General features: G+C 42.5%; 1 protein-coding gene across 1 annotated transcript in view; it reads left to right on the forward strand.

The window, feature by feature from the left end:
- Window positions 1-27,736, forward strand: part of LOC126281764 (protein unc-13 homolog C-like) — a 1,053,980-nt gene that overhangs the window by 417,532 nt on the left and 608,712 nt on the right. Inside the window, exon 3 of the mRNA XM_049980962.1 lies at window positions 17,066-17,925. Coding sequence (XP_049836919.1) covers window positions 17,097-17,925 — 829 coding nt within the window. The 5' untranslated portion in view covers window positions 17,066-17,096. The remainder of the gene's footprint in view (window positions 1-17,065; window positions 17,926-27,736) is intronic.

A 27,736-nucleotide genomic window follows, 5' to 3' on the forward strand; every position in this document is an offset into this window, starting at 1 on the left:
TTTGCGATTGCTTCAGATCCTCCAGCGAGTGAACCAATAGCTGCTACATTTGTTATTGCAGCCGAAAGTAATGGTAGAAATCCACCTTTGTGTTAGTTCTTTTCCTTCCTTCTTTTTATCTGATATTCAATGAACTTTTTCACCACAGGCATAGCTAATATAACAAGCAAATTTTGTCCAGTTTTCTCTTTCCTGCGTTTTTGTGGTTCATGTCAAAATTAATTGAATTTTGTTTAGTCTTGCCAGTTTGAAGCAAAGTATAATCCATCTGAATGTTGTTCATTTATACAGATTAAAAATTTAATGAGATGAAATTTTCATACTCCCCATCCATTGTCATCAACGTCTAAGACCATTCCTAATTTTCGTTTCCCAAACGTTATTCCTCTAACTAACGTTGCTGCAACTTTTTCTCGTAATGAAACATCACTTGCATGCATTCTTTCATTTGCAGCTAACTGAAGTTCTTTAACAGCTTGGGTCTAGATTCTAAAACGTTATGATCACAATAAGCAATTACATGTCTTTTACAAGCCTCATCTAGTTGATTATTTCCTTGATCACCATGTGCTAGTCTTTGTTCAACATCAGTGTATGGTCCACACCAATTATATCCCAGTAGATTTTCCTTAACAATGGTAAATTTAAAGCCCAATTGACTAATCCTTTTCTATATTTATCAGTTTCCCATAATGTGTGTGGAACATATTTAAAAAATCTGATCATTTAGGGTATCCCCCATAGGATTGTTGATGATGAAGTCACTAAATTTGTTCATCACCATATGCATTATGATAACATTTTCATTATGAAAATTTATATTCTCAGGTAGTTCTTTGCCATAGATTACTACTAATCTTTCGATTAATTACTGAACATCATCCATCCAAACATACTCAATTAGTTTTTCTGTATATTTTTTAACTGAACTTTCCCCTTTTTGATCTTCTTAAGTTTGGGAAATAATCGTCAACAATTGGTTTTCTCATACATTTATATTTATTACCTCCACTTACTTTCACTTTATTTGTAGTATTATTAGAACACAAGGCTTCTGAATTGTATCCTGTATCTGCATAATTTGATAAATCTACCCTATCAAACTTTTCACCCATATCGTCCATAGTAATATGGTTTTCAGTTAAAAGACCCATTAATCCATCTGCTCCTTCATATGTTTCTCCATCAACTGTTAAATTATCTCCTTTAAATGTTACTAGAAATCTTCCTATATATTTAAAAGGCCCAACAGGCTTTAATCCAAAAGTAATACCTTCACTATGGTTACATATTTTAGCATTGTTTCACTTATATTTATGTTTCAAACATCACTCTCCTTTATTCTTTTAACATCTTTGCTCTGTTCTTCATCATATTTTTCTAGAAAATTCATTATTTCCGAATTGCTTAATGTATTATCTCTTTTATCGTTTTCATAATATTTAACTGTTGAAATATCGTTAAATTGATCAAAATAATAAGGAGCTATTTGGTTTTCAACTTCTCTATTGTCTTCAATAGTTTTTAAAACATTTTCACCTCCTACTTCAATTCCATGTTTGACTTCTTCGGTGGCATCGATAATTGGATGTTTTTTCCATTTTTAAAACTCTTCTTTTAACTGTTCTTTTACTCTCCTGTTCTGTCTGGCTTTTTAATGATTTATATGTCGTATTTTGCAAACATATATTAAGAATAAAATCGTTACTTAAAATATTTTTACCTTTAACATTTATGTTAATGTTTGACATGAACATTTATGTTACAGATTTATTTTTATGTTCAACATTTATGTTTGATGATTTTACATTAATGTTTATGATGTTATGAAATGTATTTTATTTCTGAACTTACCTTCATTTGGTTTTCTAGTCACGTGTGGCGTAAAGAATTTGAACTCACCCCTTCATGTACTACACATTTCTTTAAAACCATTAAACTTTAAATGACCACCAACAAACTCAAGATAAATGCAATTTAAATTTGTTTCATCCTGTCTAAAGATATTAAAAATTTTTAAATTTTCTCTGACTAACTGTTTCTGTATTTTTGAGTTAAGTAAAAGCAATCTATTGCTTTGTATCTGCCTCTAGTAAAATATTCTCTAACGATATCTTGGTTCTCAAGAATGAAGTCATCAAATACAACAACTGAATGGTTCTCACATTCATCTAATAGATCGATTTTTTCGTTATTTTCAATAAAACTAATAATTTTTTCATTAATTTTATCTTCAGTTTTTCATTCTTTTTATATATTCTTGATATTTTGGTTGATCTAAACTTTTTGAATAAACATACAAATGATTGATTTTTGCCAATTCAGCCATCCTGGAGCTAAAATATAATTATCAATCATTAATGTTGTTTTTCCACATCCACTCAGACCAATTATTGCACATCAAAGAGAATGTGGTAAAAGCTTACCATGTTTGTTTTTCGACTTCTTTTCTGGAAAACTTATTTTTCCCTATCAGTTCTGCTCATTTATTAAAATTTTTTTAATAGTAAATGAGCAGATTGTTTCAACTGAGTGGTAAGTCATCAGTGCTCAAAAGAGATTTCTGTACCCATACAAGATAGCTATACTAATGTTGCACTGGTTGCATTTTATACAACCTTTTTAACTCCAAACACTACTTCAAAAAATAATAAACTTTACTGTGATGGAAAACAATAGAAATTCCTGTAGGTCAGTATAGTTTGAAAAACTTGTAAAAATTTATTCATTCGAAAAATCCTAATTTTCACATTAAAGTGGATGAAATTTTAAATAGAGTTACTATTCAAAGTAATGTTAAGTTGTATATAGATATAAAAGAATATAATATTGCAAGTGTGTTAGGATTTAGTGATCAAATTGTTGAAGCTAATGAAAAGATTGTTTTGATGATATGCCTCAAATTATTCCATTTGAGTTAGTGAACATAAATTTTAATCTCACTGATGGAATGTTTGTGAAGCTTACTGATCATTTTCACAGAGAAGCTAATATTATTGCTTCATTAAAGCTTAATGCAAAATTTGTTGGACTAATAATTTATGAACCTAATTAACCTGTAAATATTCCAATTTTTATTCAATTCAGGACTTAGAATTTACTATAACCGATGAAAATGATAATTTGATCAACTTTAATGCTACTTGTGTAACGGTTTTTTTAGAAATTTCTTAATATTTTTAATCTTAAATAAATCATAATTAAGGTTGAGTATTATCAGTTATTTGAGTCTCCCGAACCAGAACACAGAGATTAATATAAATATTGGATATGGATGGGTTAATCCTAATCATGCCAAATTATACATTAACTTCAGTATTATTGGAAAAGATGGTACAGATTATCCAACTTAATCCAATAAAAATTATTCGATAATTGTGTAGCAAAACTTTTCAATGTTATCACCATTTATAAAAGTAACAGTGTTTGGTCTAGAATGTAATTTCCATTTATTTCTTCATCGGTTCTTATTCGATTGACTTTGACTCTAGCCAATGAGGTAAACATGGAAGGCCATATTCTTAATAATGGAAAGATAACAAGTAAGAAAAATGAACTACTTTATCCATTAGAATTATTCAGCGGATTTTTTAAAGATTATGTAAAAATAATGTGAGAAGGAGATTTAACAGTAATTTTTACATGGTCGTCAAGTGCTGGAGATTCTACTCTTTGTTTAACAGATTGTACCCAAGTTGGAGTTGAAGATGTGACCACACTTCCAAAAGGGGGAAAAATTGTTGCAGAATCAATGGATATTCGTCTTCCTGATGTTAAATTGGAACCAGAATATTCACTTGAATTAGAACAACATAGACTTAAAAAACCAAAAATCCCCACATCTTTCTTTGAGCCACAAACTGTAGAGATTTCTGGATTGGATGAAAAAAGAAATTTTGAGTCAGATATTACAAATTTCAACTCTTTAGAATTTGACATGCCTTATTTCATCTTTACCGTTTTCCAGACAAAAAGGAAAAGTAATCAGTTAGTTGACTCTTCGTTATTCGATAATGTGAAATTACAGAATATACACTTCTGGAAATTGAAATAAGAACACCGTGAATTCATTGTCCCAGGAAGGGGAAACTTTATTGACACATTCCTGGGGTCAGATACATCACATGATCACACTGACAGAACCACAGGCACATAGACACAGGCAACAGAGCATGCACAATGTCGGCACTAGTTCAGTGTATATCCACCTTTCGCAGCAATGCAGGCTGCTATTCTCCCATGGAGACGATCGTAGAGATGCTGGATGTAGTCCTGTGGAACGGCTTGCCATGCCATTTCCACCTGGCGCCTCAGCTGGACCAGCGTTCGTGCTGGACGTGCAGACCGCGTGAGACGACGCTTCATCCAGTCCCAAACATGCTCAATGGGGGACAGATCCGGAGATCTTGCTGGCCAGGGTAGTTGACTTACACCTTCTAGAGCACGTTGGGTGGCACGGGATACATGCGGACGTGCATTGTCCTGTTGGAACAGCAAGTTCCCTAGCCGGTCTAGGAATGGTAGAACGATGAGTTCGATGACGGTTTGGATGTACCGTGCACTATTCAGTGTCCCCTCGACGATGACCAGAGGTGTACGGCCAGTGTAGGAGATCGCTCCCCACACCATGATGCCGGGTGTTGGCCCTGTGTGCCTCGGTCGTATGCAGTCCTGATTGTGGCGCTCACCTGCACGGCGCCAAACACGCATACGACCATCATTGGCACCAAGGCAGAAGCGACTCTCATCGCTGAAGACGACACGTCTCCATTCATCCCTCCATTCACGCCTGTCGCGACACCACTGGACGCGGGCTGCACGATGTTGGGGCGTGAGCGGAAGACGGCCTAACAGTGTGCGCGACCGTAGCCCAGCTTCATGGAGACGGTTGCGAATGGTCCTCGCCGATACCCCAGGAGCAACAGTGTCCCTAATTTGCTGGGAAGTGGCGGTGCGGTCCCCTACGGCACTGCGTAGAATCCTCCGGTCTTGGAGTGCATCCGTGCGTCGCTGCGGTCCGGTCCCACGTCGACGGGCACGTGCACCTTTCGCCGACCACTGACGACAACATCGATGTACTGTGGAGACCTCACGCCCCACGTGTTGAGCAATTCGGCGGTACGTCCACCCGGCCTCCCGCATGCCCACTATACGCCCTCGCTCAAAGTCCGTCTACTGCACATACGGTTCACGTCCACGCTGTCGCGGCATGCTACCAGTGTTAAAGACTGCGATGGAGCTCCGTATGCCACTGCAAACTGGCTGACACTGTCGGCGGCGGTGCACAAATGCTGCTTAGCTAGCGCCATTCGACGGCCAACACCGCGGTTCCTGGTGTGTCCGCTGTGCCGTGCGTGTGATCATTGCTTGTACAGCCCTCTCGCAGTGTGCGGAGCAAGTATGGTGGATCTGACACACCGGTGTCAATGTGTTCTTTTTTCCATTTCCAGGAGTGTATAATTGAAAAATGGGAGAAGTTTTTCCTCAAGAAATGTGGAATCAAATTCCGCCAAATAATTACCTAAAAGCATATGATGCTTTCATTGATTTTAAGAGAACTATGCAATTGAATGGTGATGTTACTAAGAGTCCATTTAATTTTATTCAAAATTATCCTATCTATGTAATAAATATGTCTATAACTATGTATGTGTTAGCTATTAAAAAAACAACAATGAAGTTGTGTGGAACTTTTAACGAAAAAATTCCGAAAGATACACCTACGTATGTAGTAATGTACAGCAAAAGAATCTGACGTATGATTTACAGCACAGAATTTTGGTTGAAAATTTTTGAAGTGTCTGTTTTTTTTATTGTTGTGGTTGTGTTGATTTGCATCCTCAAGTTACCCGTTTATAAAAATGTCAGTAAGTAAGTGGCTAGTGTGCTCAACCTATCTGTTTACAACAAAATGAAAAAGTCTTTAAATAATCTGTGAGTGCGCCCAAGTGACCCACTTACTACTAATGACCTCGCTATTTGGTCCCCTTCCCCCAAATCAACCAACCAACCTCTTTAAAATGGCATACTATACATGAGAACTTTTTACATTGTAACACGTCGTGAATAATTTAATGATTATTGCAAATAGATACCGGATACTGACCTAGGTTTCGGCGCGAATAACCATGCCATCTTCGGAACACACTAAAACTACAAACTGCTTAAAGACGCATGGTCCAACATTAATACCGAACGCCGAAAAGGACAAAAAACTCGCATAAAATGTAAAATAAACGGTACGTGTGTACCATGTCAATAGCTGTACTTAGCTCAAACGTCAGAAGCGTGCGCCCTCACCCCAGCCAACAATGTTCAGGGGGCCGCGGGCTCTCAGTTTACCTGACACAGACTAAGGTATGCAGACAATATAATCAAGACATTAGTGTAAAAAGCAAGACATGTTCAAAGGGGTGCCAAAATTAAGATGATTATGAAGACTGTGAAGAAGGTATTAACTGTGGATCACGAATGTTTTAATCTCCTTTCTCATTTTCTGTAGGTTTATTTTTTACTTCTTCTAGGAACATTATCTCAGCTAGTGTTGAACCTAGAAGTCTTAAATTTTTACGACATAGTCATATTGATTTCTTATACATACTGGAACAATGATTCTTGAATTACTTGATTTAAGAAAGACTTAGAGGTGATATTGTAGTGAAAAGTGATGGAAAGATTTACTTAAGGAAAATTTAAAAGATCTGCGTTTCAGTGTTGTTAGAACATATCAATGCACATACATTAAAAATTTCATCTCTCTAGCTCCAGTAGTTTGTGAGAAAATATTTCCTATAGTACACATAACTTAACATTACGAGGATTGGCGATTCTGTATCCGCTTGGCCAATTCACACTAACAGTCAAGTCATATATCGTCCAAATGTTCCGCAATGCATTTCAAAAGGCGGCACGTGGCCCCCAAGCTCATTGTCTTCCGCTACACAGCCCTCCGCTCATCCTCCATTCTTCGTTTTGACGTGCTGATCGTCCTGAGCAGACATTTGTTTCCATCAGATTTAACCGTATGATGAACAAACAAACTATAGTCCATCTTAAGCAAGTCTCTTAAGCTCAGAATAACTATTGCAACGTACATCCATACTGTATCGAACCTTGGTCTCCTTCTGTAATTTTTGCCAAACCCCCAAAATTAAACTTCGTGACAGTACAAAGTTGTCGATATCTGGGTGCCTGATGATGTGTGCTACCGACTGATGCTGACTGTAAGTCAAGTAGTGCCATATTGTTCTTTTCTCCCCTCACTAACTCTTCAGTAGTTATCTGATCTACCCATCAGATCACCAGTATTCGTCACATTTCAAAAGCTTCTATTCTCTTCGTGTCTTATGTATTCATCGTTCACATTTCGCTTCGGTACAACGCTACATTCCACACGAATACCTCGAGTAAAGCCTTCCTAACATTTAAATTTATATTTGATGTTAAAAAATTTCTCTTTTTCAGATACGATTTCCTTGCAGTTGTTATCCTGTTCCCAACGAAAACACCCTCCCCAGGAGCCCTCCTCCCAGAGATGCGAATGGTGAACTACGCGCGGTGTTCAGTAAGTAAGGCAACACTTTTTTTCTGAAAGCTGGTTGCTTTTATTTAGGATTCCAACACACGATGTCATTCCCTCTCTGCTGGCTACAGAGCCCTATTTTTCCACACAATCTCCGTTCAATGCTGCGGCCTTACGCCACTTTACTGGGAAGGCCTGTACGGCCGCCATGTACCACTCTACTGGTCAACCTCGGACCCAACGTCTTGTTGCAGCAATAAACTCCTAATCATCCACGTACTGCTTCCCGCGAGCGCATCCTTCATTGGAAATTGGAGGGTGCGAGATGGATAGGAAACCACAGTCCAACGAAGTTTTGTGAGATCCACTCGGGTGCGCAGACTTGTGTGAGGCCTTGTCTTGTCATTGAGAAGGAGAAGTTCGTTTGTATTTCTGCGACGCACGTTTCAACATTGCAGGAGTCGCATCCATGTGCGGCCGGCCGCTTTGCGCGACCTGGCTGCCATGATGACGCCTCGCCTAACGACTCACCGTGTGTTTGTTCACTTCCAGGTCTCCAAAGACATTCCAAAAGTGCATAAGAATATCTGCGATGCTGTGGTTTTCCGCCAAAAGAACCTCAATGACAACACTTTTTGCACCGCACCTCTTACACACGCAATTTTGAAGACTACGGATAGCGCCGCCACCTATCGGAACTTCATCAAACTATAGGGAATGAAGTGGGAATATTCCACGATGCATCACAACAAATTCTGTATTTTTTCAGCCGTGAATGGTCGAGGAAATAATGTGTTGCATTAGGTATTGAACGCCCCTCTACCTTACCTCCGGAATATTTTACATGAGAGGATGTCACAATGTAGAACTCAATGGCCTTGAGAAATACATCTGAATCCACATGCTTTCAGCCGTTCGTAGTACAAACATTGCAAAGTCATACAGGCTAATGTTACAATGCAAGATGAGCCAATCATCCAGACTGTTCCCCTGTAACTGCTCACAAGGTTTCTGCTTCACTTCAAGAACCATACTTTATCTACCTCTCTACATATAGCTCTCCAACTTATAATAATTTACCGCTTTAAAATCTTATCAGCCTTAATTAGAACTAAAAATACAGAGAAGACAAAATGAAAAATTAAAATGAGAAAAAGTGAAAACGAAGAAAAAATAAAAATGTAGCCAATATCAAACAGGAAGTCGAACTTACAATTGACGCTCATTTAGGTCACTTGACTTGACAAGTGTCGTGCTTGCTCACGCGCCATACTTGTAAAAATTGAACAATTATGTTCGTAGAAGGCGCATCAGCAAATGCGACTTAAATCTGTGGATACAGTTCAATTTGTGTTCATGTTTAAAAAAAGATAACGTATATATACACCATATTTTCTAGTATTTAAAGAAACTAAAATAAACGATCACTGGGCCATTGGGGACCACTACTCGTACGATAACTACGAAATGAGTACATCTGTTTTGTACGTAATTTGAAGTACAATTTATCAAATAGCAGAAAATACTTTTTGAACAGGTAAGCCCAAAATGCTGATGCTCAAGTACGACGCATGATCAGGCGCTGCAGTAGTTGTCAAATGACAAAGATGGGCGCCACTTGACTATTCGACATACTGCTTCTGCAACAAAATAATGTATATGTTTTTATTTTCTCTTCATCTTGAGTTCTTTAGTTTTTAAAAGTAAAAGTAATTTTGCATTTTGTCTTTCCTGTATCTTTATCGTAAGAGTCAAAACCAGGAATGTGTTTGCAATCCATCTAGTGCGATTTTGACAATTATTATGAACAAAAAGGGATTTTCCAAACTAGATGACATGCTCCAATTGTAAAATGTCAAATTCCATAAGTCTCGACTGAAAGCTCTTGGATGTATAACCACTTGACACAGTTTGAACCTGGTACACTTGCTTTAAAAGGATGTCTGAACCAAAGTATACGCAGCGATGAAGGTTAACAGCTTAAGCACTGGCATGAGATCCTAGTCTACATGAATCCAGCAATTTCAGATTCCATCTAGCATGCAGTCAACCGCTATTTCGCTGCCGAAATAAATTTAAAGCTCCTCGACTGTTATCGCAAAAGCGTGAGCAGTAGGCCGTCGCTTACCTCTAAAGTGTTCGGACAAACCGTACAGAAGCTCGTCGTTCTACAGTAGACAATCAGCACAAATGACCAGGGTTTGCTCGAACTGAGACACATGCACTGATAATCGTCCCGATGAATTTACAAAGGTGTTAATCAATAAACACCAAACAAATCAATTTATGTTAGCTCATGATTTTCTCCCTCACTGTGAATGGGAAAGTGGAGAATACCTCGAATGTATTTTGACAGAAAAAGAAAATAGTGCGACCTGTTTCAAACCGGAGTCTGAAAACAAATTAAGGCAAAGGCATCTTACACCAGGACACAGACAAGAATCGTAACGACAGTCATATGCAAACGATATGGAAGTTTCGACTCGTCGTCAGCACAGATATACGAATGTTCCTCAATAACGTTTAACGGTTTTTTTAAAGCAAGAGGAGGGAGGAGGCTTTTGGAAATTTGTGGTAAGTTCCTATGGAACCAAACTGCTGAGGTCATCGGTCCCTAGGCTTATACACTACTTAATCTAACTTAAACTAACTGACACTAAGGACAACACACACACCTATGCCCGAGGAGGCTCGAACTTCCGAAACGTGGCAAGGCGCCCTAAACCGCTTGGCTACTCCGTCCGTGCGGGTGCTTTTGAATAGGATTTGGAGGAGGAGTGTGACTGACCCAACAGCACACGTGAAATGATTGATTTTATCAACATTTATTTAAACAATGGAAAGTCCAGGTTGGAATATGAACTTTATTATAAAAAGGATAGATTGTTACTCGCTGTAAAGATGACACGTTGATTTGCAGACTGTTATGAACTGAGCTTTCGGCCAGAGCTTTATTCGGAAGAAAACACACACACATTAAACAAGGCAGCAGCCCCACCGCCCATACATACACGACCGCTCTCTCCGGCCTCAGCGGCGGAAAGTCAAGTCTGGATTTCAGCTATTGGTAAGCCTCGAAACCACAAAAGACGGCTTGCAGAACTCTTTCATTGTTGCAAATGGAGAATGACGCTGTAATGTTTACTTCGTAAAAGCGCAGACCGAAATGATGTAACAATGTCGACATCTGCCACAAGTACCAGCCGGGGTGGGCAAGAGGTTCTAGGCGCTACCGTCTGGAACCGCGCGATGGCTACGGTCGCAGGTTCGAATCCTGCCTCGGGCATGGATGTGTGTGATGTCCTTAGGTTAGTTAGGTTTAAGTAGTTCTAAGTTCTAGGGGACTGATGACCTCAGGAGTTGAGTCCCATAGTGCTCAGAGCTATTTGAACCATTTTTGTGCCACAAGCGAAGAATCGGTGTCATTTAGCGGTTGGTCAGCGCACTAAGCGGTAGCGCCTACCCACTACCTCCGCGGCAGCAAAAGTCGCAGCTGCTTAACGGCATTCATTTCAGAAGGCACGGACGGTGTAGCGTGCACTGCCAACATTGGTCCCCTTAAGTTCTAGTTACGGCTCGTGTTTCCAGCGAGGACTTTGCTTATTGATAGTGCTGTGAATGTGCACAGGGTATTGTCCTCTTAAGGCGCGTAGACACTTGACCAACGAGGACAACCGATCGCTTCGTTTGATGAGATTTGTTTGGCGTGTACGGGCAAGAAATCGTAGCCAACGAAGCGATTCGTCTTGGTTGCGTTTCGAATGCCGGTGATGAAAATGAAATCGTTGGTGGTGGTTTTGGCTTGGGACCACCGTCCTAGTGTCGACTCTGGGTCGAATATCCGTTGACTCAGTAGCGATTTCCATTGTCTGCTGAATGGGAGTGTATTTATTGTGATTAAAAATACTGGAGTATTGAGTGGAATACGGAGACTACATTAAAGCTAATATAGTTTTATTGTGAACGTGAATGTTCATGGGACCCAAAGAAACGTGTCTGCAAAAGCAAATTGAGAAGATTAGCTGCTTGGAGGAAAATACGTGAGCTGTCAGAAAATATTGTGCACTTGTGAAAAAGAGTCTATTGACATCTTTTTGCTGCAGGTACAGCTCTGATAAAAGAAGTGTCATCTTTGTAAATTTTAGGCCCTGCACAATCGAAAAACAATTCGAAATCTGTAGCTTTCACTGTGAAAAAATATGAAAGAACCCATATTCCAGTTGATCTTAAAGGTGAGTCATTAATTTTACCCTACCACACTAGTCCCTTCTTCTTGAAGGAAATGTCATCCACCATCGTCGTTTCTTCTTCTACTTCTTTTTCTGATGATTCACCTCTTTCAGTAAAATAAAGGCTGCACATGCGACACCTATTAAACGCCTTTTCTTCCTTCATAATATCGGTAGGAGAAACTGTAATTAAAACGCTAATTTATAACAATAACAACGTGGTATCGATCTCCAAAAGTTATGAGACAAGTGCGATTCCACATGGCAGAATCCCTTGGCCCCAACCCCTTTGTTCGGTGAAGATGAGAAACCGTTGACGATCAACGTTCGGCCTGTCCATTTTCTGTCGTTCTTTGCCCTTCACTGGTTTAAAAGGAACCCTTGAGTCGAGGTCCCTGAAGGCCAACGAGTTTACCGCATTCGATGCTCCACATATGGTCTACCGCGCAACCACAATATTGGCTGCTAATGGCAACAGGGGGCAGGACTGGGGGTATCCAATGGTGAGCACAGCAAGAGGCTACGGGGTGTAGTTGAACAGCTTGGTGGGCGAGTAACTGATAACAGTACTTCAGTGCTAGTAGTGTTGCTACAAAGCAAACCAATGGCAATGATAAATAAAGCAAACACTGTATTTTATGTGCATATAACAACAGCTGCCGAAGTTGATTTCGTCGCAAAGGAACCAAAAGAACTTCGTAGAGTGAGAAAGAAGTGGCAGACGAAATATTAGCATCTCTGCAAAATGAAACAGTGGAATGTCTGGTATCGTACACGCTCGACTGTGTGTACAATGGTTCAAATGGCTCTGAGCACTATGGGACTCAACTGCTGTGGTCATTAGTCGCCTAGAACTTAGAACTACTTAAACCTAACTAACCTAAGGACATCACACACATCCATGCCCGATGCAGGATTCGAACCTGCGACCGTAGCAGTCGCACGGTTCCGGACTTCGCGCCTAGAACCGCGAGACCACCGCGGCCGGCTAACGTACAATGTATATGACGAGTACAATAATGACGATACGTGCTGAACAACTGAAAGTAATACTGACGCACGTGTCAAAGCCGTATAGTTCATCATCCTTGTCGGCCAGGGAGCCACAAATCCCGTCTCAAGTGAAAAGTTGCAAAGGTCACTCATTGTCTAAAGAGCGGTTGCTAAACGTAATTACATACATGGAAGATTATCTGCAGCACAGCAAAAATCAACTACGAACAGATTTTTAAGAAGTCCGCAGCAATATGTCCGGTGTAGTGCATAATAACTACGGATATTCCAGAGAGAACAAGATGCGCTTGCTACAAAAACTAGTGTTTGTGTATTTCAAGGCTGTTTGATACAATTCACAGGACAAAAGAAATAGTGACCTACCACCTCATGCACAGCAAAATGAGCGCCACATTGATTACAGTAATTTCAAGAAGCAGTGGACGGTTGCATAACTTCAAAAAGTTCTACAGAATTTGAAAATGGAAGATAACTAAATTTCAAACAAAGCGTCAACTTAACGATGTACAGCAAACTGCGGAATCGGCCAGAAAGTTTGTAGATGAGATAAACCTATCTGATCGTTCAATAAGGAATTTGTTTTCAACACCAGCCAATCGGGTTTTGAAGAGGAAATGTGTATGAAAGGAACCCTAGAAATTAACATCAATGCCTTCACGCATTCGTATTTATTATGCCGTCTGTTAATGCGGATGGGAAACTGTCTGGAAAGTTATTATGCTTCAACAAGATGGAGTTGCTCTGCTTCCTATGATTCTTTCTCACGTGCGTGATCTTGCAAGGGCAGTAGGGAATATTTACGTCACAGTAAGCAATAGTGGGAAATTTTCGTAATGAAACTACAGCTATGGTGTAAGCACTGGTTTTGGCCAATAGCTGGTCAAAATACCTTGCTTTTTCTTGGTTCCTGGCCCACGTATAAAAATTATACTCCTTTAGAGCAAACTATCCCTCCCGCGAAGTGTGTGACATTGCATTTCACACCACCTGGAACCACTGGAGAAATTCAGCCTCTAGATATTTGTTTTTTTTCCGTGCCTTTAAAACGTATCAGTGGAAATAGCGACTTTCACGATCATCTCCACTTCAGATTGTTTCACATTCGGTTTCTTGCCATCACATTCCATTAGTTTTCATAACGATGTTGCAACAATATGATTCTAAAACCATTAAACATATTAAACTTCTTGGCAGATTAAAACTGCGTGCCAGGCCGAAAGTCGAACTCCGGACCTTTGCCTTTCGCGGGCAAGTGCCTTACCAACTGAGCTACCCAACCACGACTCACGCCCCGTCCTCACAGCATTACTTCTGCCAGTACCTCGTCTCCTATCTTCCAAACTTTACAGAAGTTCTCCTGCGAACCTTGCTCTGAAATTTGAGCTACATGGCCAGTGAATATTTCTCTACAAAGATATAATCCCATGTTAAGAAAAATTCATTGGTTTTTGTTTTAATTTTTTTAAACAGATGCTTATTTTTTTGTCTAAAATTTTGCACTTTTTCTTCTACAACTCTTGAATTATACAATATTTTTTACAATTTATTATCAACATTAAGGAAAAGAACTAAACAATATTGTGTATAAATTTTATTGATATACATTTAGCAATTTTTGAGAAAATGTTTCTCAAAGATGAAAATTTTAAAGTTACAGGAAATGGCTTCCAAAGTTTTTAATACATTCCTGCCCCTTGTGATGGATTATCAGCATCCTCTTCCTTTTCCAGTGTTAGTTTCCTTTTCACTGGTCTTTTCTTCCTTTTTGCTGCATGTTGTAGGCTTTTGTCTCTTCTTCCTTCACCTCATAGTCTTTCGTCAATTAGGCGCATTGTGGAAATGGTGTTGTGTCCTGGTTGGAAACCTAAACGTTTCAGCACATCACATTTGATAATTTTTCTTTCATTGTGTGTTGCCACTGCATCATACACTCTAAAATCCAATGTCTTTATCTGTACAAACACTCTTTGTGGAATCCTAATCCAAATTAAATTATTTACATTTTCATTTGTATTTTGTGTTTTCCCATGTAAACACTTTTCTAATAAACTTGGCTGTGATAAATCTCTTAATATGGGCTTACTTACAGCATTTGGCAAGCTGTTTTTATGGGCATATTCCTTTCCTGATTGGTACTTACACCATGTGGGGCACAGTGCATGTTGTGGGTGCTCATTTGTTGATGCAGTATGGAAAAATAATGCCCATACTGCTCTCCTCAAACTGTTTTTATGGGCATATTCCTTTCCTGATTGGTACTTACACCATGTGGGGCACAGTGCATGTTGTGGGTGCTCATTTGTTGATGCAGTATGGAAAAATAATGCCCATACTGCTCTCCTCATATTGTATTCTGCCTAATTGCACACCCATAATACTTCTGGAATCTGTCAATAGCTTCATCTGTCAATCTTCCACTTCCTCCACGGGTCTTACCATCACTAAGTTTCTGGGATCCTAATGTCTGCTTTAGTTTGCGTAAGCGAGCCCCCAGGCACTTCTGCACATGTCCAATGCACTCCTGTTTTTTATTGTGAATTTCATTGCCAGAAGGTTTGAGTTCCTCTACAGCTTTATATCCATTAGCATCACCATCTCCTAGATGGTTATTGTATCGTACATTAATCCACTCCTGTGATCTGGAAAAAATGGCTTTCACTCCCTTTACTTCCATCGCTCCACTCGTGCCGTGAAAATTTGCTTCACAACTTTCACTATTGGTATTGCCCTTACATCTACAATGTTTTGAGAGAATAGCAGCACCAGTTACTTTGCAACTGTCTGCAGTGGTAGCTGTCACAACTCCATTTAGAGACTTATGACCTCTACGTTGCCATGATCCATCTAAAGCAACAGTTAAATATCTATAATTTACATTATCTGTCACAGCTTCTTCAACTGCTTTCTTCATTGTTGCTTGAGCAACATCTTCAGCAGAAGATCCCACCAATTCATTATAAAATCCAAACCTGGTTGGTGGTTTTGGCAAGTTCATAGTTCCACATAACATTGTCCTTGCAGCACTGCCCTTCGCAATGCAACGCTAGCCTAACATTTATATCATACACCTTCTTTCCACTATCACCACTACCAGGAATACTGTTAGAATTAGAAAACGAAACTTCTGCAGCGTATTTGTTACACTTCAATAACATTTTACATGTCAAACCAATGTGTGAAGTTATTTTCAATTCCATTCCTCTTCCTTTGCAAACTTGGAATAATACGTTATGTTTCAAAATATTAGAGAGCAAGGAAATGTTAATTATTTCATTCAAATAATTACTGTTACTTTCATAGTGTTCGAACTTTTCTTTGCTGTCACAAAGTTTCTTGCTGGAAGGAGTTCTATCACATTCATTTGGACTAATTGGTGAAGCAGTCTGAGCAGTATTTCCCATCGAAACAACAAAAGATTTCATCTTCCAATCATTGTACCTTTTCGTAATCGCTTGATTGCTGAAACGGGGCATATTGATATCCACAAACCAAATACGTAAAACAAGTAATAGAAAAATTCGTCAAATACGCAAAATTGAACAGCTAAAAAATACAAAGTAAACTCCACAAGTCAACACACACGTTATAGCGCTTATGTTTAGCGATGTGAACAGTTACATGTCACACAGATAAAGCCATACAACGTTGGAAAACAAAACGCTGTCTCATTCCGCAAAGATACCCTGGTTGCAGCCAGCGAGCGGCGCCGTCAGAGGTGACACACCGAGTCGCCACAACCGTTACGCGGCGCGTCAACTTTGCAGCGATAAAAATGGTGAAACTTGATTCGTTTTATTCAGAAAACTCGAAATAATTTTACTATCAAAAATACCAAAAAACGTTAATTTAGTCATTTTCATCGTTCCGACTCCCTTTTACAGTGGATACCAGGTCGAAAGTCCCGTTCGGTTTGTAATCGCAAGGACTCGGTCTTCGAACTCGATGGTGCGAACGCTTAGGATCATTGTGGCGCGTCATTTTTCATTCAGTGTGCACTCATTTTCTGAAGCTTACTGTATACGTCCCACACAAGGTTGATCCCTGCGCCTATCGGACACTCATTTTCTGTCTGCCTCCCGATGCGCTGGGTGAGTCGCTAGCAGCTCATATTCTTTTCTATCATAATTGATAACGCAATATTTTCGAATAAGTCTCAATAAAGACTGAACTCGCGACCTCACACTCGAGGGGTTCTCTGTTAGTGTGTAGACGCCTTCGCATTGCCCCCGCCGCTCCGAATGCGGACGTGGTGCGACAGTACCGAACGAGATTAGAACGACAGTCGGCCTCTGTTCGGCAGGGAGCAGCTGCGCTCAGCTGAGGAGGCAGCCATGGAGGCGGCCGCGCCGCAGCCGCAGACGGCGCAGCCCGGCTGCGGGCCGAGCGCGCCTGGCGCCTCGCCGGCCGGGTCGCCGCCGCCGCCCGGGGGCAGCGCCACCACCAGCGTCGGCGTCGGCCTCGGCCTCGGCGTCGGCGTCGGCAGCTACGCGCACAGCGTCGACCTCATCATCGGCGACTTCATGGAGCGCCTCGGGTCGCGGCTCAGCATCCTCGAGACCGAGCTCAAGTACGCGTGGAGGGCGCTCGACCTGCTGTCGCAGGAGTACCTCAAGATGTGGGAACGCCTCGAGAAGCTCGAACTGCTGCTGTACGAGCAGCAGGCCGTGATCGCGCAGCTGCTCGACTTCTACACGGCGGTGGGCACCGGCGAGGCGGGCGACGAGCGCGTGCCCGTCGTCACGGCCGAGGACCTGGAGGCGGAGCGGCTCTCGCGGGAGATCACGTCGCTGCTGCAGCAGACCGCGTCGGCGTCGGCGTCGGCGTCGGCGGCGGCCGGCCCGTCGGCGGCGGCGGCGGCTGCGGGGGCGGCCGAGCGGCGCGCGGCGGCCGTGGCGGCGGCGGCGGCGGCTGCTGCTGCAGCTGCGGCGGCGGCGGCGGCGTCGGGTGCCGACGACGTGCTGCACGTGCCCGACGAGGCCTTCTACCGCAGCCTCAACAACGCCTACCGTGACGACCTGGTGACGCCGGCGGACGTGGCCGCCGTGGCGCCCATCGCGACGTCGCAGCTCGGCATGATCTGGGAGGAAGCGGAGGACGTGGAGGAGAACGGCGCTTCCGTCACTGTCACCACCAAGGAAGAGCAGCCGAGCGCCGGTGAAGGTAACCGCCTTTCTTTGCACTCCACCGACATCTCTTTTACGAAGTAAAAGTCCGTGTTAATTTCGCAGGAACTGTCCTAATATTCGGCTGGTGAAACTGAAACTGCACAGTCGGTCTTCCGCTCCGTATCGTACACCGACGTGACAAAAGTCACGGAATACCTCCTAATATCGTGTCGGACCTCCTTTCGGCCACGTAGTGCAGCAGCTAGAAGTGACACGCACTCGACAAGTCGTTGCAAATCCCGTGCATAAATATTGAGTCGTGCTCCCTCTGTAGCAGTCCAAAATTGCGGAATTGATACCGCTGTGGGTTTCTGTGCCCGAAGCGACCTCTTTGTTATATCCGGTATACGGTCGATGGGATTTATGCCGGGCGATCTGGGTGACTAAATCATTCGAATTGTCCAGTATGTTCTTCAAACCGACGTTCTTCGCGTAGCCGAAAATAACCATGTCCAATTAATGATCGGTTTAGTTGGGACAGAGGACCCAGTTCATTCCATATAAAAACAGACCACACTATTATGAAGCCACCGACAGCTTATACAGTGCCTTGTGGACAACTTGGGTCCACGGTTTCCCGAGATCTGCGCCACCGTCAGCTCTTACCACTGAAATCGGGACTCATCTACCCAGATCACGGTTTTCCGTGTTCTAGAGTGCAACCGATATTGTCACAAGCCTAGGAGAGGAGCTGCAGGCGATGTCGTCCTGTTAACAAAGGCACTTCCCTCTATCGTCTGCTGCAATATCCCATTAACTCCAAATTTCACCGCACTGCAGTAACAGATATGTTCGTCCCACATTGATTTCCGCTGTTACTTCACACACAGGGCGCTGCATTATACGTGATGAGAGGTAATGCCCGGAATGTTGTATTCTCCGCACACTCTTGACGCCAACGGCCTAGCCATAGTGGTAACACAGGTTCCCGTCAGATCACCGAAGTTAAGCGCTATCGCGCTTGGCTAGCACTTGGATGGGTCACCGTCCGGTTATGCAGAGAGCTGTTGGCAAGTGGGAAGCACTCAGCCCAATTGAGGAGCTATTTGCTTGAGAAGTAGCGTCACCCGACACGAAAACTGACAATGGCTGGCTGGGAGACGGTGTGTTGACCACATGCCCCACCGTATCCGGATCAGGCGACAAAATCACCGGCTGCTGTTTTTTTTTTCTTGGCTTTTTTTTCCTTCCCTCTTGACACTGTGGATCACGGAATACTCCAATTTCCTAACGATTTCGGAAAGGATTATCCCATGCATTAGCTTCTACTACCATCCGGCGTTCAAAGTCGTTAATTTCCGTCATACGGCTAAACACGTCGGAAACATTTTCACATGAATTACCTGAATTACAAATGACCTCCGCCAGTACCTGAAATAAGTGGTGTTACCGTCATCTGAATGTGTGGACGTAGCTGCACCACGATTCTTGTTGCCACAGTGTTTTAAGCTAGAGGAAACTACAGTGCGTATTTCATCACACACGATGACCACATCAAAAACAACACACACGCCCCCCCCCCCCCCCCCCAACACACACACAACGATGTTATCGAAATACATGTTTCATACAAGGCACCAACCAAACACTACTGTACTCTTCCGTACAAAATGCGATTCAACGTCTCGTATTCGATTATCTCACAGAGATCCTTTTACATTAGATAAGCTTTGCACGACATTTTGTGAGCAACTGATTCTTCACGGTCATAAATATACGAATGCAACATCGTTGCTCTTATTTTTCTTCCTATCATTCTTTTTAGGTTTGGAACTTGCGTGTGCCCCTACAATCTACAACCAAGTGCCAACCAGGACTGCTCATCAGTTGGTAAAGCGGCAGCTGTTTAGACAGTGTGAGGATAGTTTCAAGTAACCAAGCTCGTGAAGATTAGCCTTAACAAAGCGACCGTGGTCTTACTTTTGCCGCACACTGTTGACTGCCTTTTTCTCGCACACACTGCAGACCACGAGGTTGTGGTTAGGTTAGGACAAGAGTTTAGTTTCAGGGCTACAGAAATAGTTGTTCGCCGCAGCTCAGTCACTGTTCACTTAAAATCAGCTGTCGACAGAGCATCTCGCTTTCCTGTCGTACCTCGCGGTGGCCGCTTCCAACAATAATCCGCGTTACACATTAACGGCACTTCTAAAGTGACTCGCCGTGTTTGTTGTCTCCTATAACTGAGCGGTTGTCGGCAACCGATGCGGCAACATTGTAATGACAAGTGAGAGACGTCAACTGTAAAGTAACTTTAATAGGGCTATAGATAATGCTTTGGTTGATTGTCACCTGTGCAATTACACTCATTAAAACAAATCTCTTGCTTCATCCCTTACTTATAAAATTCATGGCACAAAAACAAAAATTGGCTCTGACGCATGCGTATAATTCATTCATCTGCAATATCTCCAGATTAGTCAACCAAAAAAGCAAACATTTGTGTAATGACAAAATCGTCTGTTTCCCATGGGAGCTTTTTCACAGCACTCTTGAGCTACGTCAATAATAGCCCCATTGTCCGGATGCAGGCTTGAATCTGGCATACCATCGATGAGATTGTCAAGGAAGCTGTGGTCCAGACTTTCCCACCGTCAATCACGATTCTGCATAGGTCCAGCAGAGTACGTCGCAGTTGTCTACGTTCAAAAACAGTCATCCCAGAACATCTCTCCACCAACACCTTGTTGCACATATGGGATATGATGTTGAAGGAGTTCCAGATTAGCGGGTTCTCACCAACCACGTTGTCTACGGTTATCAGGGTATGAACAGATCTGAGTTTTGTCCGGGAACAACACCCGACGCAAATCCTGGGATGTCCATTCTGTTTGATTTCTGTTCCACCTATAACGGAGTCTGTGGTGCTCGCCACGGTCGTCGGAAATGCAGATTTGCATCACGTAATCATCTGCTAACCGTCCGATGCGATACAACAACTGTAGTCTCTTCGAACGCCGTATTCAGTTCTGGAGCACTCAACCCACGTTTTCTTTGACTCAACAGTCGTAGATATCGATCATTCTGTGCAGCTGTTGAACGTGAACGATCTGTGCGGTGTAAGTCCTCAACAATGCCAGTCAGTTGGAGCCGGTTCCATTTGCACAGCACATCACTTTGGCTCCAGTGCGACCGTCGGCCACCTGATGATGAGGATCCGGCCACCGGTCGCGATTGTGCTTGGCGGCATGGTGAGTGTCCAGTCTGTTGCTCCGCAGAACTCTCTACTGGTTCTTTACTTCCAACTGAAAAGTTTAAATCCACTCGAGTGTGGCGTTCTGCACGTGGATACCGCTTTTGTTAACTGTGTACATGTATATGAACAACATCACGAGTGACCTTCCGATCGGTACAGGAGCAGGCACGATAGCAAAATACCTGATGCAAAACATTAGTTCCAGTGTCTTGAACACAGATTGAAACCAGATTAAGAAACTAGGAAAAGTGAGGTCGTTTAAGCATCACTATTAGTTGCGCAAAGTGCTACGTAATCATGCGAGCTATATTATTCTGCTAAAGACAGAAAACTCTTTAAAGAAGCCTGTGCGGATGAGAGAAATAAGATCTGCATTACACTCGCGGAAATTAAAACTTAATAAACCATTTTACTACATTCGATTAGGGTAATCTTGCCTCTGGCCTACATTTTTGTCTGCTGAAGTCGATTCTAGTAATTTACATTCCGTTGACTAAGGAAGCAGAGGTCGATAATGGCCACATCTTCATACACCACTGTGTGACCTATTCTAGGCACTTTTCACAAGGTACATCTTCCTGTCGTAATTAAGGAGACGATTTTTTGCGAAAATTTTCTGCGAATATTTCTATGACATTGGAAAGCCAAACGAAATAGTGTCACAGAGTGTTTTGCATACTAACGAAATGAGGCCATTTGACCCACTGGGGAGATCGGCGACTTTTGTATCGGATTAGACTACAGCAGTTAATGTCTACTGTTCTAAAACTGATAACCGGTTTTGGCTTAGCAACCAGCATCAGATCTAAAACTTAGGAAACATAAACAAAACGATATCAGTACGTTTATAAAATAAAAAAAAGGACATTAAATGTGCGAATAAAATGTACGAGTCATCTAAAAGTACACCACCGAGAACTAGACGCGTAGTCGGTAATTATTACGTATTTTTGTCACTTTATTCGCACATTTAATATCCATTTTCTTGTTTTACAAACCCACAGATAAATTTTTAGTTTGTATTTTCTCATTTTTAGATCTGATGGCGGCTGAAGAGCCGCTACCAGTTATATATAACAAGGGACTAGCGTAAGATACTCTTATAATTTGCTCTTGCGTAATGTTAAATATTAGCCATGCATGGTAGTACATTTATGAATATTAATTAGACATAATTTTGAATCATGTTAACCAGCTACACTTCTCAGCGTAAAAAACGTTGCATTGTGTACCAGTAATTTAGGAAGAACTTTGATAGATCCACTAATTTTATACCAACGCTATTCGTGTATGATATAGACGAACAGGAGCCAGATTATAACGCGAGTATTCCAGTAGATGGAGTATCCTAGAACATCCGTTATGCACCTTTGTGACAGATTTCAGCAAATGCATAACTGACCTCTGGCGCTGCAGACAAAATAATACTGACTCAAGACGCAAGGCAGCTTCTGGTATGATGAAAATAATAAACATGTGTAATTGTGCAAAAAACTACGAAGAAGGCACGGTGCCATTTTTAGATGTAAAGAATACATTTACCACAAACTGTACGTTCCAATGAACATAATAGCACTCCTTTTCAAATAAACAAAATTAATTATTATTATCGATCGCATGTAATGGAAATAGTTGAATATCGTAAAAATCGTCATGCTGTAACAGTCCTTTACCTTTTAACCACAAAGTAATTATTATTGCAGATGTCCGCAGTTATACTCCCGGATGACGGCATTCGCGCTGACTTCTATTCATTAACTAGTTTTTGTGGCTACAGGATAATCCAGTCTGCATGTTTATGCAATATTTTACGCTGCCACTAACTCATTGTTTCTTTTTTATTAATTTCTGTTTCGTTAAACGGTTGACAATCGCCTATTTTCCTCGAGAGTAATGTGTTACGTGGCGGAGAACAAAAGTGTAAAGTGAGTTTCGTTGGCCGAAAGTTTCGATGGGTCCTTTGAAATGAACCCGTATGTTTTAAAAAATGGTTCAAATGGCTCTGAGCACTATGGGACTTAACATCTGTGGTCATCAGTCCCCTAGAACTTAGAACTACTTAAACCTAACTAACCTAAGGACATCACACACATCCATGCCCGAGGCAGGATTCGAACCTGCTACCGTAGCAGTCGCGCGGTTCCGGACTGCGCGCTAGACCACGGCGGCCGGCCCGTATGTTTTAGTTCACAGTCACTATCACATATAAGCTCTTTGTATTTTGAACATATTCACTGTGGTGTTTTCTATCTACAAAGTTTCTGAATGCCATCACTGAACAAAAGATCCTTATATTTATAACAGTATTCCAAATAGGATGCACTACCTCTGGCAGGACTTCCTGATTGTTACCTTCTCACGTACTAAAATTTTTTCAGGGAAATTGGCGAGACTAGCGAGTTTGTTCAACACGAACAACTTTGAAATGGAATCCTACAATTCCGCGAGGGAAATAAGTCTTAGTATTCCGTTGCGGTCTATGCAAATGCGCTAACCGACAATTACCTTAAATGAACTTTATGCCACATATAAGGCATACGGGAATGAACAAATCCTTAGGATTTTAATACTGCACGTAATCCCTCAAGTTGAGAGTTATTTATGGTGTTAATAACTCGTTTCTACAGTTACAGTCACTTAACATCACGATATTGATTCGAGAGAGCGTAGGGGTACCTATTTTCCTCTATAATCCGCTTCCTCGAGGTTTCTATTATAGACCGCAAAGCATCAGCAGCGGTATGTGAATGACAGTGAAGAACATACTTCCTCCTAATCATACTGCAAATATATTCAATGGACGATACGGCAAGCCAGGATAGCAGTCGTTCTTTGATGAAGCCATGCGCAAGTGGAGAGACAACCTATGCGTCAAGACACGCTGCATTGTTGTCAAATTTATTCAAGATGCCGGCGATGACGTCATCCAAGATGGCGGCATGTAGCCTTGGCAACATAGCATGACATTATCCAAGATGGCGGCTTTTGGCGGGAAAAAAGGCAATTGTGCTACGTCCACAAACCTAACCTCAAGAAAAAATGGCAGGAAGTTTGAATTCCAACAGGATAATGCATGCAAAAAACGTAATTATATTTATTATGATATTGATTATCATTCATTAACATTCATTATCATTTATTATCTTTCATTATCATTTATTATTATTATTATTATTATTATTATTATTATTATTATTATAGGCCTACATCTCCTAGAAAATTGCGCCAAATTCAGATTCCAACACGATTATCATTTATAATTTATTCAAGATGGCCCATTTTCTCGGCGAGAAAGCTATTTTCCTTACATCCATAACTAAAATCTATCACAATTGCAAATCCCAACACCATAATTGATCACATGTACGAACTTACTCCCTCACTTATCTTTTGTCATGGTAGGCTATCATAATCACATCAAATAATTGCTCTTATAATAATGTAAGTCACATCCTTTGATTTTGCAGGGGGGAAGGGACTGAAGACTTTATTTCGAGCAGTACGTTCATCACTTTTTCTCCAACACAGTCAGCACACACATCTTTGAAATCGCAGTGCAGTCACCACGACGTCCGCGCTCCTACTGAATTAGTTAAGATCCTCGCCACCCTCTGGCCAGCGCGCGGAGACACTGCTTATGCCTGTCACGTGAGGCGGCCGAGACACTGCTTATGCCTGTCACGTGAGGCGGCCAGCCACTAGTCCGGGGGGGGGGGGGGGGGGGGGCGAGCCCAGCGATCGCTTCCACGTCGTAAACATGTTTTCGCTGGACACGCTAGAACTTGTCAAGTTTGACATCACAGCGGCCCTTTGTCCGCTCACCACGTGTATTCGTCGCCTCCGCACGTTTCCCGCCAAAATTGTCGCTGCCACACTTTTGGCGCCACGTTCAAACCTGTCGATGCCGACCGCTCACCGTCCACCACGTGTCCCTGTGCGAGCGAGAACGCAGTGCTACACTTTTGACAGCAAAGTTAGCTCGACAGTGGGTCACGCCATGACTGTATAACAGCACGTTTGCACCGCACTAGAATGCCCGCTAATTGACTCGCTCTCAAATGTGCGTAATAACTGTACAAACTGTACAATCGCTGCGCCGCCATCCCGCTTGCGTCACACACCCCTCATACACGCGACGGACATAGCCTTCTGTAAATACCTGTAAAATGACTGTATCTTTCAGACATTACGGTCATGCAGGTGTGTCCCAACTGACTTCTCCATGCTCACACAGCGAAACTCCAGAGCGCGGCTGACGTACGCGCGGCCGGCTGAGCCCGCTCCATCGGCAGCTCTCTGGCCGCCAGACGTCAAGCGACCAGCGGTGCTCGCACACCCGCACGGCCAGCGCACTAGGTAGGCGGCAAGTGGCGCCTCAGGGTCCCGCCACAAACGGTCAGCCGCGCTTGCCTCAGAGCCCGACTACATAAACATCTTTCTGCACCCGCGAGTACGTAACGCTGGACAGGATGGAACCTGTCGACCGCGTGCCGGACAAAGGGTACGTTTGGCGCCAGAGTTTGACCGACAGTGGAATCCACCATGACGGTATAACAGCGCGTTTGCTCCTCGTGAGAACACTCGCTGATTCACTCTCACCACCCCGCTATATTAAATAACTGAATTTAAAATTCCTCTTCTTACACGTTTCTGGTAAACAGACTCACCCTGCACTAGGTCCATGGATGGGGGAACGAATTTACTTTATTTAGAAATGGACTATATGTATCACACCGACATGTCCCACATCATACAGACCTGCAAAACACTCCTACATAACGCATTTATAATGTTCTGGACACACGCTTGCTAATTGTAAGCAGCTAAAAATAAATGATAGCACAGCCTTCAGACATGTGAACCGCTCGTCAATAATGCAAAACATTTACCTCCAAATAGCCAAAGAACTGCTGGTTTTCGGAAATAATTTCAGAGCATAGGCTGATGGAAGGAGGAACGAGTGTACTTTATTTGTATGCGATATATCTTTCTGAAACATTTACTTCTCATAGGTCTCGATATGTAAGGCTGACGTGAGACAGTTTCTGAACTCCAGTAGTGCACGACACTTGGCAACACAACCACACCCATCAAGATATTCATTCCAATCCAGACCTGTAACTCCTCTACAGATAAATTTGTCCAGTTATTTGTCTACTCACTCACATTCTGACCAGATTGCCGTTATTGCAAAATATAGCTCACACTGCGCTGTGCTGCTCGGGAAAGTAAGGAAGGGCTGCACTCTATTTATGTGGAGCCCTTTTATTTAGTCGTGGAGTATTTTTGTCACAAAACAACCGCACTGATCCGATTGTGGTCATCCGACAAAGGGCCCCAAACAGGTAAACATCTCCTAATTTCACCACACAACAGCAAACAGCTCTTAAATAATGCAGTACACAATATCAGCAGACGAGCTCTGTACTCTTAAACTCTCCAAATTAAGCACCGCACAGGGCACAGACATGTTCGCAAAATAGTGCAACAGACCCGCCTAAACACCACCAGCTGCCAAACCGACCAAAAGTCTCTGCTCGGCCTCCACCAAACATGACCTCAACACATTCGCATTCGCACCTATCACCGAAGAAATTGATATCGCCTATGGGCCTTAGATTACGCTGCAAGGCAGGCCGCGAGCGCATGCGGTCCGTGGGAAAGCGGGTTCCAGAGTCTCCAGCCAAGTTCAACTTCTGAGCGCTCGTGACAGCCGACACATGTGAAAGCTGCATTGTTCTTCTCATGTATACCGCCTGCGTCTCAGGTCTGGACCTGCCTTCACGTCTATTGTCAGTATAGCCCATAGCTCGTTGACACACATAATTAACGCGGCCGGGAAAACACCACTACTCGCATGCAACGAAGATGGTGACGGAAAACCAATCACTCTGATCTGCACTGCAGCCGCATGTAATCATTGAGAACACTATTTATTTCTTCAAACAACTTATTTAACCATACAGTATATTTATCACGCTATCACAAAACACCAATCCCAGATGTGCCGTGGCCCATGTTGCACAGCTCGCAGACACGCACTCAATCATAATTCAGTACACACTATAACAAACTGCTACTAAATAATACCTCACACAGATGTGTAGATAGCTTGCCGGAGTGGCCATGCGGTTCTAGGCGTTACAGTCTGGAGCCGAGCGACCGCTACGGTCGCAGGTTCGAATCCTGCTTTGCGAATGTATGTGTGTGATGACCTTAGGTTAGTTAGGTTTAATTAGTTGTAAGTTATAGGCGACTGATGCCCTCAGAAGTTAAGGCGCATAGTGCTCAGAGCCAAGATGTGTAGATAGGCTCAGTACTCGTAAACTATCCTAATAACGCATAACAGAGCCTGCAGATCTGCTCCCAAAATAACTCAGCAGACGTGCGAGGGTACCCTCACTCTGCACCCTGCCCACAGGATCGTGAAGTCACCCATCCGTCTGATTTCAGACCTCGCACAGCCCCTACCCGGCTTCCGCAAGCGTGAGTTGGCGCGGTCAACGCGCTCGTCAGCGGTCAAAGCAGACACATACGTCCGTCCACGACCGCGATTCCGAGCCGCGACGTTGGTGAAAGTTAACTTTATATCAACGCAGCATAATTCCAAAGC

This window comes from Schistocerca gregaria, chromosome 7 (assembly GCF_023897955.1).
Source record: "Schistocerca gregaria isolate iqSchGreg1 chromosome 7, iqSchGreg1.2, whole genome shotgun sequence".
Lineage (NCBI taxonomy): Eukaryota > Metazoa > Arthropoda > Insecta > Orthoptera > Acrididae > Schistocerca > Schistocerca gregaria.